The sequence below is a fragment of the Eschrichtius robustus genome, chromosome 3 (assembly GCF_028021215.1).
Source record: "Eschrichtius robustus isolate mEscRob2 chromosome 3, mEscRob2.pri, whole genome shotgun sequence".
Lineage (NCBI taxonomy): Eukaryota > Metazoa > Chordata > Mammalia > Artiodactyla > Eschrichtiidae > Eschrichtius > Eschrichtius robustus.
Window position 1 is genome coordinate 111,915,057 of NC_090826.1, and position 20,376 is coordinate 111,935,432.

Consider the following 20,376-nt stretch of genomic DNA (forward strand, 5'->3'; position numbering starts at 1 on the left):
GTCCTCCTCAGCCTCCACCCTCCGACCCCTTTGGGATAAGCAGGAGTCCTGGGGTCTGACCTGATCCTGGTCTGAGGATGGAGGATGTGGAGGTGGTGGATCCCAAGCACCAGTTAATAAAACAGCAGGGGGCCTCCCTGGTGGTGCAGTGGTTAAGACTCTGCGCTCCCAATGCAGGGGACACGGGTTCAATCCCTGGTTAGGGAACTAGATCCCACATGCATGCCGCAACTAAGAGTTTGCATGCCACAACTAAGGAGCCCGTGAGCCACAACGAAGGAGCACACCTGCCGAAACTAAGACCCAGTGCAACCAAATAAATTAAATAAATATTAACCAAAAAATACAGCGGGAATCTCGGGCCTCCTGGCTGCCTACCCCTTCCCCACTCCCACCCCTACTGCCGCCCCTTCAGCTCTGCCATTGAAGCATTGTAGGGCTCCCCAGACAAAGTTCTCACCTCCCAGAAATCAGGGTAGACCAGGCAATACCCATCCCTTACCTGGACCTGACAGAGGCCCGAAGAAGTCTGACTCTCGGGTCCCCCCCAGAGTTAAGCTGTCACCAGACACCATTCTGTGCCCCACTCCAAACAGGAAGGAACCTCTGACAACCCTGAGCACCCTCCTGCCACACTCGGGATCCACGTGGGATGTCGGGGTGCTGCTAGCCTGCCAGGGAGAGGGCACAGTGTGGCTGTGCAACGGATGTGCGCCTTCCCGCAACAGACCCCTCCCCCACGTCCTCTGCCTGCCTCTTCTCCTTTTTTTTTTTTTTTAAGTTTTTTTTTTTTTAATCTATTTTATTTTTGGCTGGGTTGGGTCTTCATGCTGTATGCCGGCTTCCTCTAGTTGCGGCGAGCGGGGGCTACTCTTCGTTGCGGTGCGCGGGCTTCTCATTGCGGTGGCTTCTCTTGTTGCAGAATGCGGGCACTAGCCACGTGGACTTCAGTGGTTGTGGCACGCAGGCTCAGTAGTTGTGGCTTGTGGGCTCTAGAGCACAGGCTCAGTAGTTGTGGTGCACGGGCTCATGTGGGATCTTCCCGGACCAGGGCTCGAACCCGTGTCCCCTGCCTTCGCAGGCAGATTCTTAACCACTGCATCACCAGGGAAGCCCCTGCCTCTTCTTTATGAAAGTTGTAGTCTCCCAGGCCTCCCATGGGTCACAAAATCCTAGCTCAAGAATTAATGAGTGAGGGAATTCCCTGGAGGTCCAGTGGTTAGGACTCTGCTTTCACTGCCGAAGGCACGGGTTCAATCCCTGGTGGGGGAACTAAGATCCCACAAGCCACGTGGCAAGGCCAAGATAAATAAATAAATAAACGGTACAACTTTAAACATTAAAAAAAAAAAAAAAGAATTAATGAGTGAAAGGATGTGAACATGTAGGGACAAAGATAGCAGTTGGGCCAGGAGAACTGGTAAGAATTTATACAGTAAATCAGCCATATGTTGGTCACAGAATCTTTAGTTCCCCCCTGAAGTACCTAGATAAAAGTATCTGATGCACATTTCCTGAGCTGTTTTACAGATGCTAAAACCCCCACCAAATAGAAGAAGTTAAATACTTGATGACCATGAGCTTGCAGTCCCCAGACCAGCTGGAGCCTGAGGATTGATAATGTTAACCCCTGTGACACCACACTATTACCTCACCATCAACCAATCAGAGAGTTGTGCACATTCTGATCACATACCCTGTGACTCCCCTCCCTCACCTTTCCCTTAAAAACTTTTCCCTGAGACCCTTCGAGGAGTTCGGGTCTTCTGAGCATGAGCCACCCTGTTCTCCTTGCATGGCCCTTGCAATAAACCTCTCGCCGCTCCAAACAATGATGTTTCAGTTTGCTTGGCCTCACTGTGCATCAGGCACACAAACTTGGGTTTGACAACAGCTGTGTTGCCTGAGCCAGTGCAGCGCTCAGCACAGCACAATGCAGAGGTTTCTCGTGGACATACTCCCAGACCCACCTTCAGGTAGCCAGCAAGGAGGGGGCAAGTCAACCTAAGCACTTAGAGTCAGTTGAATCAGCAGATGTGGAACCCATGGATACGGAGGGCCTACTGTAAAAGCGATTCCTTAAAAGTTTGGACAGTAATTGCAGTGGAGCAAGAAAATCTTCTTGTTTGGTTTTTCTCCCAAGATAAAAACCTGGGCAGATTTGAAGGCACTTTTACCAGTGTTACACAGATGGTTCAAAGTTTTTAAGACTCTCAGAGTCAAGGTTTCTTTTCATTGCAAGTATGTGAATATATCTCTGCAGCTACAGTCTGTATTCAAACTACTGGAATAAAATATCTGCCAGTCAAAAAAAAGGGGGGAGGGTAGACTTCCCTGGTGGTCCAGTGGTTAAGAATCCGCCTTCCGATGCAGGGGACACGGGTTTGATTCCTGGTCAGGGAACTAAAAGATCCCACATGCAGCGGGACAACTAAGCCCGTGCACTGCAACTAGAGAGAAGCCTGTGCGCCACAACTACTGAACCCGTGTGCCACAAATAGAGAAACCCTTGCGCTGAAACTAGAGAGAAGCCCGCACATCGCAATGAAGACCCAGGGCAGCCAAAAAAAAACAGGGGTTGGGGAGCTCAGAGACAGAAGAGAGGGGGAGTTTTTATGACTTACATCTCCTTCAGCCTCTGTGGAAAAGTGAAGGACCAGAGGACTACTGCTATGTGATACTGGCGCAAGCAGGGAGGAGGGGGAGTTTGCACTGAGTACCTTGTGCCATGATGCCTGGAATTTGATAAGTGTTTAGAGAATGAATAATTGAACCAGCACTGGCTTTCAACCTGTTATCCAACTTCAGGGTTTCTGGAAGAGCCTTGCCCAGTCTCCCTCACCGAGGTGTCCAAGGAATCAAGAAAAGATGGATTCTAGAGTCCCTTTCAGCACTTATTTTCTCTGAGCAGGGTTATTATGTAATCTGACTGATACGTTAGCGTGCAGGCTGACCTGGAGGGTACAGAGACTAGAGGCAAGAAGATCAGTCAGGAGGCTGATACAATGCCCTCTTGAGATATAAGAGCTAACTCAAAAAAAAACCTAAGTCAATGTGATAAGGAGTGAAAAGGAAAGCATAAAAACAAAACACAGAGTGATTTTCTTCAGAGAATCAGCCTTTGAAGTAGGATTACCAGATAATATACTTATACTAAAAAATTATTTGTTGTTTATCTGAAATTCAAATTTACCTAGCATCCCAGAGTTTTTTGTTTGCTCTGTTTTCTAAATCTGGCAACCCTACTTCGAACAGTTACCTGAAAGGGCTGTGGCCTAACTTGGGGGCTTCCTGTCTAGACACAGATCATAAACCTCTTTTCCAGCCAAGGCCAGCCCCTGTTCTCTGTCCCTGGCACAGGCCTCAAGGACTTGGCCCTTTTTCCTTTCCTCTTCAACATTCACACCGCTTTGTCCCGGGCTTCCTCTTCTGAAAGCCTGATTATGAAGCAGGCTGCCGTTGCCCTAGCTACCCCGCTTCCTTGCCACTTACTCCCCAAATAAGCCCCCAGCCTCTCCTGAGAGTTTTACCTCTAATCACTAGAGGGAAAGATAGAGGGAAACAAACACAGTAAACAACAAAAACTGTACAAGGCTTTAAAAGTTGCCACAGTTGGGGTCTCAGGTTTGCAGCTGCTGACCACCACTCTCCCACAGTGATTTAAACACCTTTATTCCTGAGGACGAAACTGTCAATGAAAAAAATTAATCAATAGTCAATCTAAGAAATGGAAATGGAAAAAAGAAATAAAATGGAAAATTTTATTCAAACCAACCTGAGGATATGTATATATATATATTTTTTTAACATTTATTTATTTATTTGGCTGCACTGGGTCTTCGCTGCAGCACGCAGGCTTTTAGTTGCAGTATGTGGCATCTAGTTACCTGACCAGGGATTGAACCCAGGCCCCCTGCATTGGGACCGTGGAGTCTTAACCACTGGACCACCAGGGAAGTCTCCAACCTGAGCATTATAAGCTGAAGACAGTCTTTCAGAAACTCTGAGGACTGTTCCAAAGAGCTAAGGTGGGAGGCTAGGACTTAACGTGATTTTGACGAAGGGGTATGTGCAATCAAGCTCACGTCTTGGTAGACGGTGACTGCTATTCTCCAGAAATAGAGAGCTTAGTTAATGGTTTAGTGCTTTTCTAAGAATGGGAAGATGCAAGAAACAGAGATCATAAAATTTTCTCCTGAAAACACATAACTGAGGGCCAGTTCTGCCAGTTTTCCCAGAGCATGAAGTGCCTCATCCTGATCCTAAATTCCTTTCGGGGTGTACTGTAGGTCATTGACCGCAGTGGCTAATGACTTGATTCTTATAGAACTGGCTAGTGGGCAACATTCTTTATTTTACAATCCTCTACCTTTCAGTCTTTATTTCAACCAAGGTTTGGGAGGCATTTCATGGCCAGCTTGTTTCATGGTGCTAGGAATGCTCATTCCCAGGTCAGGCAAGGATTTCATTGATAGGCCAATGTGTTATTACTGGACTAGGCCCTGTTAACAGTAACCAAAAGCCTCTGGACTGTCTGTCTTACTTGTCTGTTACGGTCTGGATAATGATTCGCTCTTGTTGTTTCTTCCTATATCTAGAGTTACGCTATTACAATCATTGATCTTATAGAACTATATATTTGGTCAATAGTTTCAAGTTGCCTAGTCATCATTATTTTTATTGGAGGCTCAGTCACACATTTGGTAATGCAAGAAACAATAATCTTGTAAAATAGGCAGAATACAAGTAACATAGTTAGTAACATTAATGAGGTAATAAGTAAACATTTAAGCTAAGAAATTCCATTAGGTATCTCCCCAGGTCATCTGACCTAGTCTGTTCTGCAAGCAATCGCTGTCATTAAGGGCAATGATATATTGGTATTGTACATAAAGTTTACCAAAGATATCTGCACGTACAAGGTGAGTGGTGGGTCATCCTGACGCCTTACAGGATTGAGAAAGGAATGTTATCTTCTAAGGAGTTACATGGTTGGCCTCAGAAGAAGAAAAATTTATCTTTATGGTTGAGCTGGTATTTCTGACATTGGAGAGATCTGGTTAATGCATAATGCAGACGCACACTGCACACTAGAGGGAAGAAAAGAGGCCCAAACAGGGAGAACTTTTTTTTTTTTTTTTTTTTTTTTACTAAACCAGCAGGGAATTCCCAAGCAGAGAACATTTTCATGTTTAAATTTTTCTTGTTTGCCTTAAAATAAGAACTTCATTTCATCAAAGCTCAAGGCTGAACATTCTGGTGCCCATTTATTGTGAATCACTGGAACACATTAGGGCTTAAAGGACAGAGGGCTGTGCCTCTTGTTGAGAATTCAACAAGAGATGTAAACTCTCTGGAAAGCCATGAAAAACAAAATAAAAGTAGGGAAACTTTTTGAGGGTAGATAAAATTAAAATATGGAAACATGCAGGTTAAAAACAATTTTTTTTACTGTGGGAAAATCTATATAACATAAAATTTACCACTTTAACCATTTTTAAGTGTACGGTTCAGTGGCATTAAGTAAACTCACATTATGTAACTATCACCACTACTAGTCTCTAGAACTTTTAAATCATCCCATACTGAAACTCTGTATCCATTAAGCAACAAGTCCCCATTCCCCCTTCTCCCCAGCCGCTGGCAACACTCTTCTGATCAGGAGATAAAACTACATTTTATGTCCATGAATTTGACTGCTCTACGCACCTCATACAAGCAGAATCATTAAATATTTGTCCTTCTGTGTCTGGCTTATTTCACTTAGCATAACGTCGTCACGTTTAACGCATAGCATGTACCAGAATTTCATTCCTTCTTAAGGCTGACCAGTATTCAGATGCAGTTTTGCACATATTTTAGCGCCATTAAAAAATACACTTAAATTTAGAAATATACTATACTATGACTATCATCTGGCTTTCCCACAAAATTAACATGGGAAAGCTATGGACAACTGGGGACATAAGCATTTATTTTTCACCTTTGGAGAAAACAAAACGTACGCATCCCCAAAATGGTTCCTTCTAGCTCTTAAAGTCCGGAGACTTTCAAAACCCGCCACTTCATGGCCTACAAAGAACTACAACTCCCGGTAGCTCCAGGGCCCGGCCCTTCGCCCCGCCCTGCTGGCTCCAGAGACTGCGTTTCCCAGAAATCCCAGGCCGGGGTCAGAGCTGGCACTCCCCGGGCGCCCCCTGGCGGCGCACTTCGGCGGGGTTTCAGTTCCCGGCGGCCCTCGCGGCAGGTTCCGGCCGTAAGGGCAGTTCGTGATGGCGGGAGCTGGTTCCGCCGCTGTGTCCGGGGCAGGAACCCCCGTGGCGGGGCCCGCAGGCCGCGACCTCTTCGCCGAGGGGCTCCTCGAGTTCCTGCGACCGGCTGTGCAGCAGCTTGACTCTCACGTCCACGCCGTCAGGTGCCCTAGAGGGAAGGTTGGGGCGGGGCCTCTCCTCGATTTGGTTTTGTAGGGGCGGGGCCAAGAAAGGGCGGAGACAAGACGAGTTCGGCTTTCGGATGGGACTAAGAATTTGGGGAAACTGATTGGAGGCGGGGCAGACCGTCGGAGGGCCTGCCGGTGGGGGCAGAGGCTGGCTTTTCTGAGCACTTAGGAAACACATAGGGGAGTAGGTTTTTGAGTTCCATTAACTGTCTGACCGTGTAGGCCTTGTACCTCTTTGCAGAGAGAGCCAAGTAGAGCTCCGGGAACAAATTGACAACCTAGCTACCGGTGAGTAAGCATCCCCGTATACCCGGGATCCTACAAGTCACTACAGGACCTTATGTTTTGCCAACCTCTGGGGCTGGGCTTCTGTCATTTGCTTCCAGGGCTGCCGATGGACTCTTCTTAAGTTTCTAGTGACTGTGCCCATGTGGAACAAGAGTGCTTTCCATAGCATTTACTAACTTACTTGTTCCAAGAATGAGAAGGCCATTAGGTGTTTAGTTGCATCTTCCTTCCATTTCCCAGAACTGTGCCGTATCAATGAGGATCAGAAAGTGGCCCTGGATCTCGACCCCTATGTGAAGAAGCTCCTTAATGCCCGGCGACGAGTCGTCTTGGTTAATAACATCCTACAGAATGCCCAGGTAAAGGAATTTCCTACCAACAGTAACTCTTTCTTCTAAGTCCTTAAGGTATTCTCCGATTTTCAAGGGGTGTCATGAAGTCCCCAACACAACGAAAGTCACCGTAATTTTTAGTCTTTTTGGGGAAAGGGAGTTGTCAACTAATGCCAGCCAAATAGAACTTACTGTTCTTATTCTTAACCCCCAGTTGCTCTCATTTATGTTCTTACATACCTTAGAAGACTTAACGTTGAGATGAAGCAAGCCTAAGACATTTTCCAGCCTAGTTGACAGCAAGCTCTAAATCCTTTCACAGGGCAGTTAATTTGATTCCAAATCTTGTTTTGTAGGAACGGCTGAGGCGGCTAAACCACAGTGTTGCCAAGGAAACAGCCCGAAGGAGGGCAATGCTGGATTCAGGAGTTTACCCCCCTGGTTCCCCAAGCAAGTAACAGGCCAGAAGATGGGCCCATGGCCACAGAATAGCACAAATACCATTCCCCGGCTGCCTGTTCCCTCCAGGACTCCCTGTAGGTGTTGGGACATCAAAAGGGCAGCCCTGTGGTTTGTTTGAAGCACTTCAGTCTTACCCATTTATGTGGGGCCCAAAGAAACCTGTGTAGAGCAGGACTCAGGATCCCAAAGGATTTATTATGGCTCTTGCTTGCAAGAATGAGCTGAGGCCTCTACATTTTTTTTTTTTTAAGCTCCATACTCAAGGCCCACCTCCTCTACCATCTCCGAGCCGCATTAACAAGGGAGGGGCTTCCTCTTTTACACGCGAGGTTGTTGGACCTGGGCAGAATGTCCTCTACCTGTGACTTCCAATATTCCTTTGTTTACACTAGAAAGGGCAGGCAAAGTCAAGGTGAATGACCCACCTACCCTCTTTTGTTGACTGCACTGGCTTGACTACTGTAGCAGTGTTACTAGAACCATTTAATTCAATAAATGCTTAAATGGTATTCCAGTTTACTCTGGTATATGGAAAGGTTCCAAGAGTCTTCTGCATTAATTCAAATATAGCTTCAAATTGAGATCTAGTGTTCACAATGAAAAGACTCAAGTATCATTTTCAATGAAGAGTACAGAAAGCAAAAGGAAGCAAAACAGCTTGCCAGATGCCAAGGAAAAACAAGACCAAGAGCCCTACTAGGAAGTACTTTAATCTTTTTTCTTAGTAAAAAAAACATTGCAAACACTAACAGTTCACAACATTTCAACAACGAAGTACTGGTTGAGAGAGGTTTCCAGGAGCTCGGGATTCTAGAGTATTAGGAATAAAAGTTGGTATCCTGCTTCACTACAGATGGGTGGCATAGGTCATAAATGGGAGACTTCTGGCTACTAAGCCAGTTTCAGAACGCAGTGGAATGACAATTCCTTCTATAGTGTCTTTTTAATCCTCCTTCCTGTCTCCCCTATCCCTCAGAAATGCCACCACATAAAGCCCAGCAGCAGTTAGCTTAGGCTCCAGTCTTCTCCTTGGGTAAGAAAGGGGGTGAAGAGACAGGGAGGTCATTCCTGAGTCTCCATGCTTTCCTCTTCCTCTCCTTGAGGTGGCTCTTCTGTATTCTCCTCCTCTTCCTCTCCTTCCTTCTTCTCTGGTGGCTTCTCATAAGCCTTTTCTGAAGGTGTCACTATCACTCCATCCCAGGTAGATATTTCAGAAGCAAGATCTAGAAGAGAAAAAAGGTGACTTCAGACAAGTAGCCCAACATACAAGTCATGACCCACACAGTGGAAACAGTAAGACATGAGTAGTGTAGCGTTTCTTTGTAGATCACAGAGTACCGTAAAGAACCCCTGTCCCACAGTGGTCACTCACAGCTGGCATCACCCTCCTGGCCAAGGATCTTCCTAAAGCCACCATGTGAGAGGATTCGGACCAGAGTCTGAGCTGTGTAGCAGACCATATCCTGAGGGAGAGCAAAGTAAGGGTAAATTAGCAATGAAAATCAAAATACCTTATTTGACTAACATTCTCATGAAAAGTGAGATAAAAACAACTTTTAATTTCAAGACCAAAGTCTGTGAGAACCCCCAAATCCCTGACCACTAAAAACCACATTCCCTTTGCCTTCTGACCAGATATTCAAGAGTGGGGCACAGCAGACCATTTCAGAGCTGTCCCAATACCTGCTGTTCCAGAGTCATGACTGTGTGTACTCTGAAGTTGCCACTCTCACAGGGGTCAGTGATACCCACCGACCCTGGCAGGAAGAGTCCTGCAGCCAGAATCTGCAAGCATCGTCTGAAACATGGAGAGGTATTAGAAGAACACACAAGGCAGCTTACATCCAGCCCCAAACCCAAAGCAGCATGCTATACCTGTATGCCACATTTAGGGCCAAAGGCTGTCTGGTGGGGTTGTTCATCACAGCATAGTGCCCCTAGAAGAAAATGAATGTGGTAGGTGCGCCATAAAGTGGCAATTCTATCTTCAAACAAATTAAAACTTTAAACCATCATGAAGAAAACTGGTTAATGTAAAATTTTAACGTTGAGAAGCAGTTCTGAAATGACTGCTCATTCGGTAATTTCTCTCCATTACCACATTAATGAAATGACAGCAGTAATGAGAAAAACAAAGGTGCAGTAATAACTACTCATTTAACTGAATACTCCAAAAGCCCAAATAAATAATAAACATTGAATCTTTATTGGAGTACTTGTCCACTAATGAGATTTCTTTTTTTTCCTTTCCCTTCTCCGCCCTTCCCCCCCATTTCTTTTTAATCTGTACCAAATTTCATATTCTGGTAGGTTTCAGAGTAACTACTGTAACATAGGGAGGATCAGGAATTCCAATTGCCCTTCATTACTTACAAGTAGGTCAAGTATCCAGGGAGTGAGGGGCTCAAAGCCAGGAAAACGAATCCTCAGGTCCTTCAGCAGTCTGATGAGAACTTTAACTCTGAAGGTAAGAGGGACCAAGGATTGAAAGTAATAACAGATCATGAAACAAACTAGTGAATGTAACAAAAAGGAAAGAGACTCACTGATATAGAGAACAAACTAGTGGTTACCAGTGGGGAGAGGGAAGGGGGGAGGGGCAAAATAGGAATAGGGGATTAAGAGGTACAAACTATTATGTATAAAATAAGCTACAAGGATATACTGTACAACATGGGGGATATAGCCAATATTTTATAATAACTATAGATGGAGTATAACCTTTAAAAATTGTGAATTACTATGTCGTATACCTGTAACATAATACTGTACATCAACTATAGCTAAAAAAAAAAATAAAGTAATAAGATTATTTACTTCCACACCTAAGGTACAGAGATGAAGCTATTTCCAGATCTATACATTCCCTTCTTTCCCTCAACCTAAGTTTGCTTACTTAAGGTAAAAATCAAAATCCAGACAGAAGATCACAGCCAAAAATGTTCTGTGAGAGGAAGTATTGGTGGTGGTGTTGGGGGGGTGGTATCCTGCTGTTCAATGTAGTTAGAAGGATTAGGATATATCTTCGCTCAAACAGGGAGGGACTCACGTGGACTGAGAAGCATTTTCCTCAAACCAGCGGGCATGTCGGATGGCTGCTAAGGCACTCTGCAACACCTTGATATCCACTAGAAGACAAGCATGACGTCCACTAAGATGAAACATTCCCATTATTGAGCAAGCAATTCAATCCCACTGCCATAGTCCAAGAACGTGGATGGAGGACAGGATAACATAGTAATTCCTTAAACCACCCCCGTGTTCCCCAGATCAGCAAGTCATCTGTCCAAAAATCACTATTCCTCCCCCAAACCAAATCTGGAAGATGCAAGAGCCCCAATTTTCTCCGAAAGCCTACCCCCCTCCATAAATACTTCCTCAGTCCTTTTTCTTAAATCCTCAAACTGCTTTCTTGGCCATGCTGGCTCTGACAATTTCACTAGGAAGCTGGTAAAACTCTTTCCAAATTACAGAGAAAGACAGCAAAGTTTGGGGGTAAACTTAGTTTGTTGCTATTCCACATGTGACCTTTTGGGACCTAAGTAAACTCAATAGCACTTTATACCATATTTTGAATTTCTCCAAATTTAACAGCAACGGAATAAAAGAACTAACAGTGGAGTTCTGGGTCCAGTTTTCGGAGATTGGGTGGCACTGTTGTAATGAGAATCTTCACTGTAGCATCAGAAGAACTGATTTCAAAGCCAGTTTCATTGGTCAGCATGGTCAAAACTGCAAACAGAAAAATCAAAAGCTGTAACTCATATCTCCATTAGATGACCAAAGGTAAATCCAGGATGAGGGTGGGGGAACAGATAGGGTTTTTTTAATTTATTTACTTATTTATCTTTTTGGCCGCACCGTGCGGCATGTGGGATCTTAGTTCCCCAACCAAGGATGGAACCCACTCCCCTTGCATTGGGAGCTCGGTGTCTTAACCACTAGACCACCAGGGAAGTCCCCTAGATACATTTTTAAAAACAGCAACAGTCCAGAATCAGAACTGAGAATACAGAGTTTAAAAGTAAGGGACATCAACTGGATTTTGAATGCTGGCGAACTCTGCCCAAAACTTCCCCAACCTAAAACTCTACATTCGCTCTTCCTTCTAGCCTGACCTGACTTTGTTAAAATGAACTTATAATCATAGACCTGGCTCCTGTGACCACTAAATTACATGTTCAGCAACAAACTCAAACCTTCAGAAGGATCCTGTGCCCTTAGGCTCTCCACGACCTTGTTCCCTAGTGCAGCAACGGCTTCCACTAGATTGAGACAACAGGAGATAATGAAGATTACAATTATTTATGTAGATTTTCTATACATCTCTGTACTCTGATTTCTGCTGGAGCAAGGACAAGCAGCTGAATGAACACTTTTACAAGGGGAAGCTAACACCTGGACAGAGAAATCGGAAGGCTCAGGGAACAGGACACCTCCTCCTATATACACACACCTTTTTCCACAGCAGGGTTTCTTGTCAGTGGGACTAATGCCATATTGGCCTGGATAATTCTTTGTTTGGGGTTGGGAGGTAGGGTCTGTCTTGTGTACTGTAGAATGCTTAGCAGCAACCCTGGCTTCTACCCAAAAACGTTAGCCCCAGGACATCTCCAGACACCGCCAAATATCCCCTAGGGAGCAAAATCACCCCCAGCTGAGAAACACTGTCCTATAGTAACTGGCCATATTCCTTCAGATACAACACACATTAAAAAACTAAATTTCCCATTTGTCTTCCAAACAGCCTTTCTCTCAAGAAATTTGGGCTTTAAAGATCCCTATGCCTCAAATCCAACTGCTATGTTCTGCTCCTAAGGCCAGAGAGAGGCACACTCACATGTTGGCAAAATCTTTAGGATCACCACCAGGTCAGCCACATTGTGTCCTGTAGTCATCGTTCCCTTTTTATACGATCCGACTTGTCGGACTTCTTCAATTTGCTGTTGGAAAAGGGATTTCAAAAAGAAAACTCAGAAGTGAGAACACTGCCTAGTTCCCCTCAGAACTCAGTTACAACACAGCTTATTACCCGGATTTGGAAGTAGCACAGTTCAAATCATATCCCAAAATAAGCACGTGAAAAGCCTGGTTCATCTTGGTTAGCTGACAGTAACGATATAAGTCTGGTCCCCAAGATCAGCACTACAAAGGAATTCCACTGTACTTTCCTATTTTAAGAGTGGCTTTGAATAGGCACCTGAAGAATTAAGAGACAGGAGCCAAGGAAAGTTCCACAAGGCTCCGCTTTCCTAGGACTAAGTCATCAAAAACTCACCACTTCAAATGTCCCTGGAGCCACAATCAAATTGTCAATCACATTGTTAATTTTTGTCACCAGAGAAAGGATAGAGGCCTGAAAGACAGCAGGAAACAAAAATATCCTCAGGTGAAACACTGTAAGCGACTTCTCATCAAGCTTGACTATTTCCCCCTAATCCCTTCAATAGGAGATGAAGCAATACCTGCACAGGCTCTGAGAACATCCTGACCCTTCCAGCCTTGAATACTTTTTGATCCCAAAGATAGATTCCCCAGTAAAAATATGAATGCACATGTAATTTGTTTATATATTCACCTGGCGCTCTCCCTCTACCCACAAAGAGAAATAAGGAGAACGATTAAACTTTCTGTGGAGCTTAGGCTCTGATAACTGTAACCTCATCAGTAGTTATTTACTTCTTTAGCTTCCTCTGAGGAATCTCAGGAGGGAAGCCAAAATATACCTGTTCAGCAGAGTTAGGAGCAAGATCCTGATTCCTCTTCAGCAAGGCCTCACTGAAGGAAGTTTCATCAGGCGCTGGCTTGACCCGGGGAAAGGCCATTTCACACTAAACCAGAAATAAACAACTACATACTACTTACCAAAAATAATATACAATAGAGATTTTCTTTCTGTTGCCACAACACAAAAAAATTGAAAACAGAAAATTCTACAGCACTTATTTTTACTCCTTAAGATGTTCAAACAAGGATAGAAGCTGGAGGGAATATCCATAATTTAAGCTCTTACTGCCGTTACACTAACAGGTAAGCCAAAGATACCACTGACTGTTCAGAACAAAGATTATAACCATGTTACTGCCCACTGTGGCCGAGGAACTGTCTTCCCCATCCAGCTTACACTGTTTATGTATGTAAAGCAACACACGGCTGACTCAAACCCACCCCCAACTCCACTCACTGATCCCTTTTTCTGCTCCAACTACCACCTGACTTCATTAATAGGGAGATGCTGGGCTCAACTACAAGTGAACAGTGGCCAAGGTACTCACCAAATAGAAATCAAATGGGATATGTGGCACAAAGGGCCTGAACCTAAAATACAGAAAACAATTCAAATTACTCACCACAGAAATCAAACTGACTTTGCATAATGGGGCCAAACTCATCTACCAGGAGAGCATGCAAAGAATGCTTCTAACCCACAGCTGGACCTCACAAAGGCAGGTAAGATTAGTCCACTCCAAACTCCTATTTAGATGACTGAAATGGAAACTAACGGCTGCAGAGATGCTAAAAACTGGCACTCACCCTCCTCCTGGGCCTCCTCTGGAACCAAAGCGCCCGCCACGACCGCGGCCTCTGTCACCCCTAGAAATGCATGAATAGATTTTAACTTTGTTTTGACCTCGTTGAAGCAATCTCCACCATACCGGCCACAGGATTTCGAGTTAGCCTACCTCCATCGCTCTGCACTTCCCTTTGGAAGCCAAGCGATCCCATTCCCACTTACACTTCTCCGCCCCAGTTCCAAGTGCCCAGCCTCAGCCCCCATGACCTCCGCCTTCTGGATAAATTAATCACATCAAACCTCACATTAAATACTGATGGGGCTCAGTGAACCCTACAAGAAATGCCCCATAATTGCTGAGACACTCCAACCCTAAGACTTCAGAGACTAACGTGACTGCTCATTTATTCGTTCATGTGGTAAAAGCATCAGGCATATCCGATATGTCAAGCACTTGGCACTGAGGATGCATGAGGCACGTTCCAGCCTTCTCAGTCTAGATGGCGGGGTGGGGGGGAGTGCTCCTCCTGAGACCTGAGGACACCCCCTCATCTGAACACCCCAGAGACCGAAGTGTCGAGCCTGCCTACCCACTCCTGGGCCCCACCCCCATCCCCGGCCCGAGTTTCCCCGCCTCCTCGGCCCCCGACCTCCGCCACTCTCCCAGCCCAGGAGCTCTCAGGTTTCCGTGCAGCCCCTAGAAACACGGCCCTTTCAAGTCCTCCGACTCCTTTCAGCCCAACTTCCCACAGTTTTCGGTCGAATACCCGAAACCTCTCTAGAGCACCCCATAGCCCTTACCTCATGGCGTCCTAGAGCCCGAACAATGGAAGCCACACCAACCGCCCCTTTCCTCCGAGGGGCAGACAACTGGAGAGGCAGCCCGCCGGCGTGTCCCAACAAACTCCAGCGCGATTGGCTCCCGCCGTACTCCGCCGCTTGTGCCTATTGGTTTACTTTGGTAAACCGGTTTATGAACCAATGAAAAGCGCCTACTGTGTCAGGAACTAGCCAATAAGAACGGACTTGACAGTAATGACTTTTGCAGACGCTAGGGGGCGCTGTGTAAAGAAATCAGGATGGGTAGCATTCAGAGAACTTTCTGTACAGTTCACGGAAGACTATTTTTCGAAGCAGCAGAGTGGCGCAGCGGAAGCGTGCTGGGCCCATAACCCAGAGGTCGATGGATCGAAACCATCCTCTGCTATTTTTTTCTCCCTAGGAGTTTAAATTTCTTCAATAAATGTAACCGCCATACTCCTACTTTTTCCTCTCTCAAAAATGCAGGCTTTAGAAGCTGTTTTTGCCATCAGCAAGCGAAATGGAACAGGAAGGGACTTTAGGTGACTGTGAACACTACACGTCTGGGTGTGGTTCACAGAGGCTAGAAACTTGAGACAGGAGAAGCGGATTTGAGTATGTATATTGATTGAATCAGAGGGGGAAAATACTGATGGTGAGGGACTAGCAGGGAAACTGAGACAGCCTTTGGAAAGAGAGCTCAGAAAAAGAGCGCAAGGGAAGTGACAGGAGAGAAGGACCAGACCCCCTGCCATCTGCCCAGTTTCCCCTCATTTCTCTTTTCCTCACTCTACAACCTCCCTGGCGGATTTCACCCTTATACGAAGTTTCACAGCCACAAATATGGATATACTATGGTTGCATTTACATCAAGCATATTACTATGTGCTTTTCGTCCTTCTATAATCCTGTTTCTCCCCCTTCTTGCCTTGTTTTGCATTGATTACTATTTATTATTCCTTCCCTGCCTCTGTCAATTGGAAGTTACACACTCTTTTTCTACTCTTTTAGTGGTTACCCTAAAAATTACGACGTGCTTCCTTGAACTGGCAAGCTCTAATTTTATGTAATACTTTTACCCTCCTCGTGAAAAATGAAGGAATAATTTAATTCCATTTACCACCGTCACTCCCTCCAGAACTATATATATTGTTGTGTAACTTTTTAAAGTACGATATTGATACTAATATACTAATTGTAGTATTATTTACTACAGCAAAATGCACAGATCTTAAGTCTACAGATCGATTAATTTTGAGTAATGTATTCTGCCCATCACACAGATTAACATAAAGAACATTTTTATCACCTCAAAAAATTCACTCATACCCCTTTGCCCTTCCCTTAGAGACAATCACTATTCCAATTTCTATTATCATAGATTAGTTTCGTCTGTTCTTCCCATAAATGGACTCACATCCTATGTACTCTTTTTTGCCTAGCTTCTTTTGCTTGACACATTTCAAGATTCTTCCATGTTTTTGCATTTATCAGCAATTTGTTCCTTTTTATTTATGAGTAGCATGCCATTGCATAAATATTCCACAGTTTGTTTACCCACTCTCCTGTTGATGAATTCAGGACCTCCAACTGGCTGAGACACAGGTGAGCACATCTGGGCTATTTCCAGTTTGGAGCCATTATGTATAAAGCAGCTATGACCATTTTTGTACAAGGTTCTTGGGGTGAGATGCAATTGTTCCTCTTGGGTAAGTGTAGGTGTATACGTTTACAGAATTTAAATTCCATATATATGCTCAATCCCACAAGACATTAATGCTTATTAATTAAAGCAGTGGTCATTGAGATTTGCCATTTTTAATGCTCTTTATTCCTTCCTGTATCCCCAACACTCATCTGGAATAATATTCCTTCCGCTTGAGAATTAGTGCCCTTCTGCTGGTGGCTAACTTTCTTGGTTTTGGTTTTTCTGAATACATCTTTATTTCACCTTTGTTTTTGAAGGACATTTTCTCTAGATATGTAATTCTAAATTGGAAGTCATTTTCTTTCAGCACATTTACGATATTATTTTACTATTTTATGGCTTCCATTTTTGCTGTGAAAAAAAAGTTGTTAATCAAATGGTTGCTCCTCTGAAGGTAACCAATCCTCTTTTTTCTGCCTATTTTTAAGATTTTATATTTGGTTTAATTTCCTGCAGCTTCACTCTGATGGCTCCAGGTATGGATTTTTTTTTTTTTTTAATCTTGAGATTTGTTGAACTTCTTGAATCTGTGGCTTGATGTATTTCATTTATTTTTTAAGTTTCTCAGCCATTATCTCTTTAAATATTGCGTCTACCCTATTATTTCCCCCCCTCCTGGGCTCCAAATAAAGGTGTGTCAGACTTTCTCATGGTATCCTTTATATCTCCAACCCCCTCTTTTATATTTTTCATTCCTTTGTATCCATGCTTCATTCTGAGTGGTTTCTTCTGTCCTTTCTTCCAATTCATTACTTACTCCTCAGATGAGTCTAACTTGCTCTTAAACCCATGAATTGGTTCTTAATTTTGGCTTTTGACTATTTCAGGTCTGGATTTTCTGTTTACTTCTGGTTTATCCTACTCCTAGGTTTCCCCTAGGAGTGCAGCCTTTCAGGATCCTAACCCTAAATAGGAAGGTGGTTTACCTAAGCAATCACCTTTGGGGACATTTGGACTCCAAATTTTGTCTCACTTGCCCCACACAGCCTATTTTCTGCCACCAATTTTGGATCAGCAAATGACTCTAGGGTAAAAGCTCTCCTACTGCTGGTCTCCTGCTTTCCTCTCCTTCCATGCTCTCACTGTCTTCTTAGTTAGTTTATTTTAAAAGGCATTTCATCTAACATTTTTAGTTGTCTGCAGCTCAGCTTGAGGATTGGACAAATTATTTAAGCCACCATTGTTGAAAGAGAAGCTCAATTACTAAGTTGGATTTCTAGTCTAGTTCTCCTGAGCTCCAGTTCCACTAATCCAATGGCCTATTGGACACCTCCACTTGGGTATCTACAGGCACTTCAAAAGCAATAAACTAAAATTATCTTCCCCCCGAAACCTTTCAGCTTCTCTTAGCTTCTCAACTAATGAGTCAATGTCACCTAGACTTCAGTTATTTGTATGCTTTTCCTGAATTCCAGTTGATTCTACTTAAAAAGCATCTCCCTATAGTGAACAAGACCGTATTATACATTTAAAAATTTGTTAAGAGGGTAGATCTCATGTTAGGTGTTCTTAACACACATACACACACACACACACACACAAAAAAGGACACAAGGAAACGTTTGGAGGTGATGGAAATGTTTATTACCTTGGTGTTGTGGTGATGTGTTTCACGGGCATATGCATATGTCCAAACTCATCAAATTGTATACATTAAATATGTACAGCTTATGGTATATCAATCATACCTCAAAAAAACTTTAAAAAAAAATTTCCAATCTCCTATCTACCTCTATAGCCTCTGGAGCCCTCGTTATAGAACAAAGACATTATGCCTGTCCCACAAAAGCTTGCATGATCTGCCCTCTGCTACCTTTTCTTGCCTCTCCTCCTCAGTCATTCTTACACCCATAAACCTTACATCCTAGATCAGGGTTGAAAACATGCACTGCTAATGCAGCCAGTAATGCAAATGAGTGAACAGGGTGAATAGGGACCGTGATGAGCTAGACTCATCTCAAAGAAGTAATGGATACTTGGTTCCAGATTATTGTTCATGGAGAGATGCAGGACCTAGATTACCAGCTCTCCAATATTTCAAGACAAGTCAGAATTCCAAATATTCATGTGCCATCTGCTGATTTTAAAATATGGGCAATAAATTTATGGTAAAATTTTATATATATATATATATATGTATATAATATACATATATAATATATAACATATATATATTTGAGAGAGAGAATACATGCCAGACAAAACATGCCTGCCGTCTGAAGTTGGTCCATGGGCTACTTTTGCTCCAGACCATAAGAATATTCAAAATTCTCCTAAATATGTAGGAAACAGACTTCAGTATTCTGCCGTCTCTGCACAGAATACCTTTCTCATCCTCCTACCCTTGTTGAATTATTTCTCGTTGGAGATTTTCCTGGCCCTAATGCAAGCAAAATAGCCCTTATCTGGGCCTCTTAGCAATTTACCTATCTCTCTGTTGTAGTATTTAACTATATGACATTATGGCTATTTGTCCCAAATAAAGCTCCTCAAAGGTATGGACTATATATATATGATATATATGAGATACATACACACACACACACACACACACACACACACACATATATATAGTCTTCATCTTTATGCCTTCAGCCGGTGCTTAACACGTACTAGGTCCTCTGGAAATCTGCAGTACTGAAGAAGTTTCCTGATCTTTAGTCTTGCCTAGGTACAGGCTTGCAGAGGTTGGCAGCGCAATACGGTCAACGACTTCTGCTGGCCATTAGAGGGCAGACTGATTCCACAGCTCTCCGGCCCCCAGCCCAGCCGTCAAGGGCCCCAAAATACTCTCCCCAATTTACCCCTCCGCTTGTCATTTCCAACACTGTCTCCCACCGCCCCGACAAATCCCATTTTAATCATCCTCCTCAAGACACACACTCACACGCTGGCAGGGACCCTGAGAACACACCTCTTCGCTCTTCCAGCCACCCGCAAGCTCTCCCTCCCCGTTCCTACAGCCTTTGGGGAACTAAAGAGTTAACTCCGCCCTTCTACCTGGTCCTTTTTCTCCGCTAATCCGCTCAATCTGGAAAACGGGCCGGGGGGGGGGGCGGGGGGGAGATCCTAGATGGACTGGTTACGGGGACCCTGAATTCACCTACTTTAACGCCTTTTCCAGAAACCGTCACCCTCCCGCACCACCCCGACACACATCCAAACACTCACACTTTTTCCTGCCAAGATCCCAAACCAGCACCTCTTTCTCTCTTCCCCAGACGGAACCAGGTAGGAGGGGAGGGAAAGGTGGGGCGCAAGAGGCCCCCTGTTGCTCCCACACACTTCTCTATTCAGTTCTCCTTCCCGACCCCGCAACGGAGCCCCTTCTACCGGTGCCGCTTCTCGGAGGAGGAAGAAGTTTGGCCGCCGAGAAGCGCGAAGAGGGTCTAAAGGAAAGTGTGCGGGCTGAGGGGCTCGGAGGAGCCCGCGACCTCGGGGCGGGGAGGAAGGAGTTAAAGATCCAGGATTGGTTCTACGGTCACGGAGTCTGGGAGGGGAAGCGGCCGGGAGGGAGGGTTCGGAGCTTGGCTTGGGTCCTCCCCAGTCCCCCCCGGACTGCCGGAGACTTGGGCCGGCCGGACGCCCCTTCTGGCACACTCCCTGGGCCAGGCGCTCACGCACACATACAAACCCTCACACTCCCCTTTCCCTCCCTGGCGCCCTCTCCCATCCTTCTCCGCAGAGCGCTCGCTCGCGCTCTCGTTTTCTCTCTCCTAACACACTCACACACACACACACACACACGCTCTCGCTCACACTCGCGTCTTCTCGGCCCCCGCGCTCTCCTCGCACCCACCTGCTCTGCAGCGCCCTGGGCGCACCCCTCGGT

At 44.8% G+C, this 20,376-nt stretch overlaps 2 protein-coding genes and 1 non-coding gene across 3 annotated transcripts; 2 read left to right on the forward strand and 1 right to left on the reverse strand.

Moving 5' to 3' along the window:
• Positions 1-6,241: 6,241 nt before the first annotated feature.
• Positions 6,242-8,032, forward strand: SNAPIN (SNAP associated protein). Its single transcript, XM_068540844.1, has 4 exons — positions 6,242-6,415; positions 6,681-6,727; positions 6,968-7,086; positions 7,416-8,032. Exons 1-4 carry the CDS (start codon positions 6,273-6,275, stop codon positions 7,515-7,517), a joined length of 411 nt encoding a protein of 136 aa, XP_068396945.1. The 5' UTR covers positions 6,242-6,272; the 3' UTR covers positions 7,518-8,032.
• Positions 8,033-8,213: 181 nt separating this feature from the next.
• On the reverse strand, positions 8,214-14,928 carry ILF2 (interleukin enhancer binding factor 2). Its single transcript, XM_068540843.1, has 14 exons — positions 14,837-14,928; positions 14,056-14,115; positions 13,797-13,839; positions 13,248-13,352; positions 12,800-12,877; positions 12,362-12,464; positions 11,721-11,786; positions 11,137-11,253; positions 10,571-10,649; positions 9,895-9,982; positions 9,397-9,458; positions 9,205-9,319; positions 8,894-8,984; positions 8,214-8,744 (listed from the first exon to the last, which is right to left on the reverse strand). The coding sequence occupies exons 1-14, from the start codon at positions 14,839-14,841 to the stop codon at positions 8,584-8,586; spliced, it is 1,173 nt and encodes a 390-aa protein (XP_068396944.1). The 5' UTR covers positions 14,842-14,928; the 3' UTR covers positions 8,214-8,583.
• Positions 14,929-15,170: 242 nt separating this feature from the next.
• TRNAM-CAU (transfer RNA methionine (anticodon CAU)) lies at positions 15,171-15,242 on the forward strand. Its single transcript has one exon. It is a non-coding gene; the product is annotated as a tRNA-Met (tRNA).
• The last annotated feature ends 5,134 nt before the right edge of the window (positions 15,243-20,376 follow it).

Bases quoted from the DNA above. Each gene is read 5' to 3' on its own strand.
- SNAPIN (XM_068540844.1), top strand. From the start codon at position 6,273: ATGGCGGGAGCTGGTTCCGCCGCTGTGTCCGGGGCAGGAACCCCCGTG. The intron at 6,728-6,967 runs GTGAGTAAGCAT...TCCATTTCCCAG, and splicing joins AATTGACAACCTAGCTACCG to AACTGTGCCGTATCAATGAG. The intron at 7,087-7,415 runs GTAAAGGAATTT...CTTGTTTTGTAG, and splicing joins ACATCCTACAGAATGCCCAG to GAACGGCTGAGGCGGCTAAA.
- ILF2 (XM_068540843.1), bottom strand. The intron at 13,840-14,055 runs GTGAGTGCCAGT...TCTGTATTTTAG, and splicing joins AGAGGAGGCCCAGGAGGAGG to GTTCAGGCCCTTTGTGCCAC. The intron at 11,787-12,361 runs GTGAGTGTGCCT...GTCTCAATCTAG, and splicing joins CCTAAAGATTTTGCCAACAT to TGGAAGCCGTTGCTGCACTA.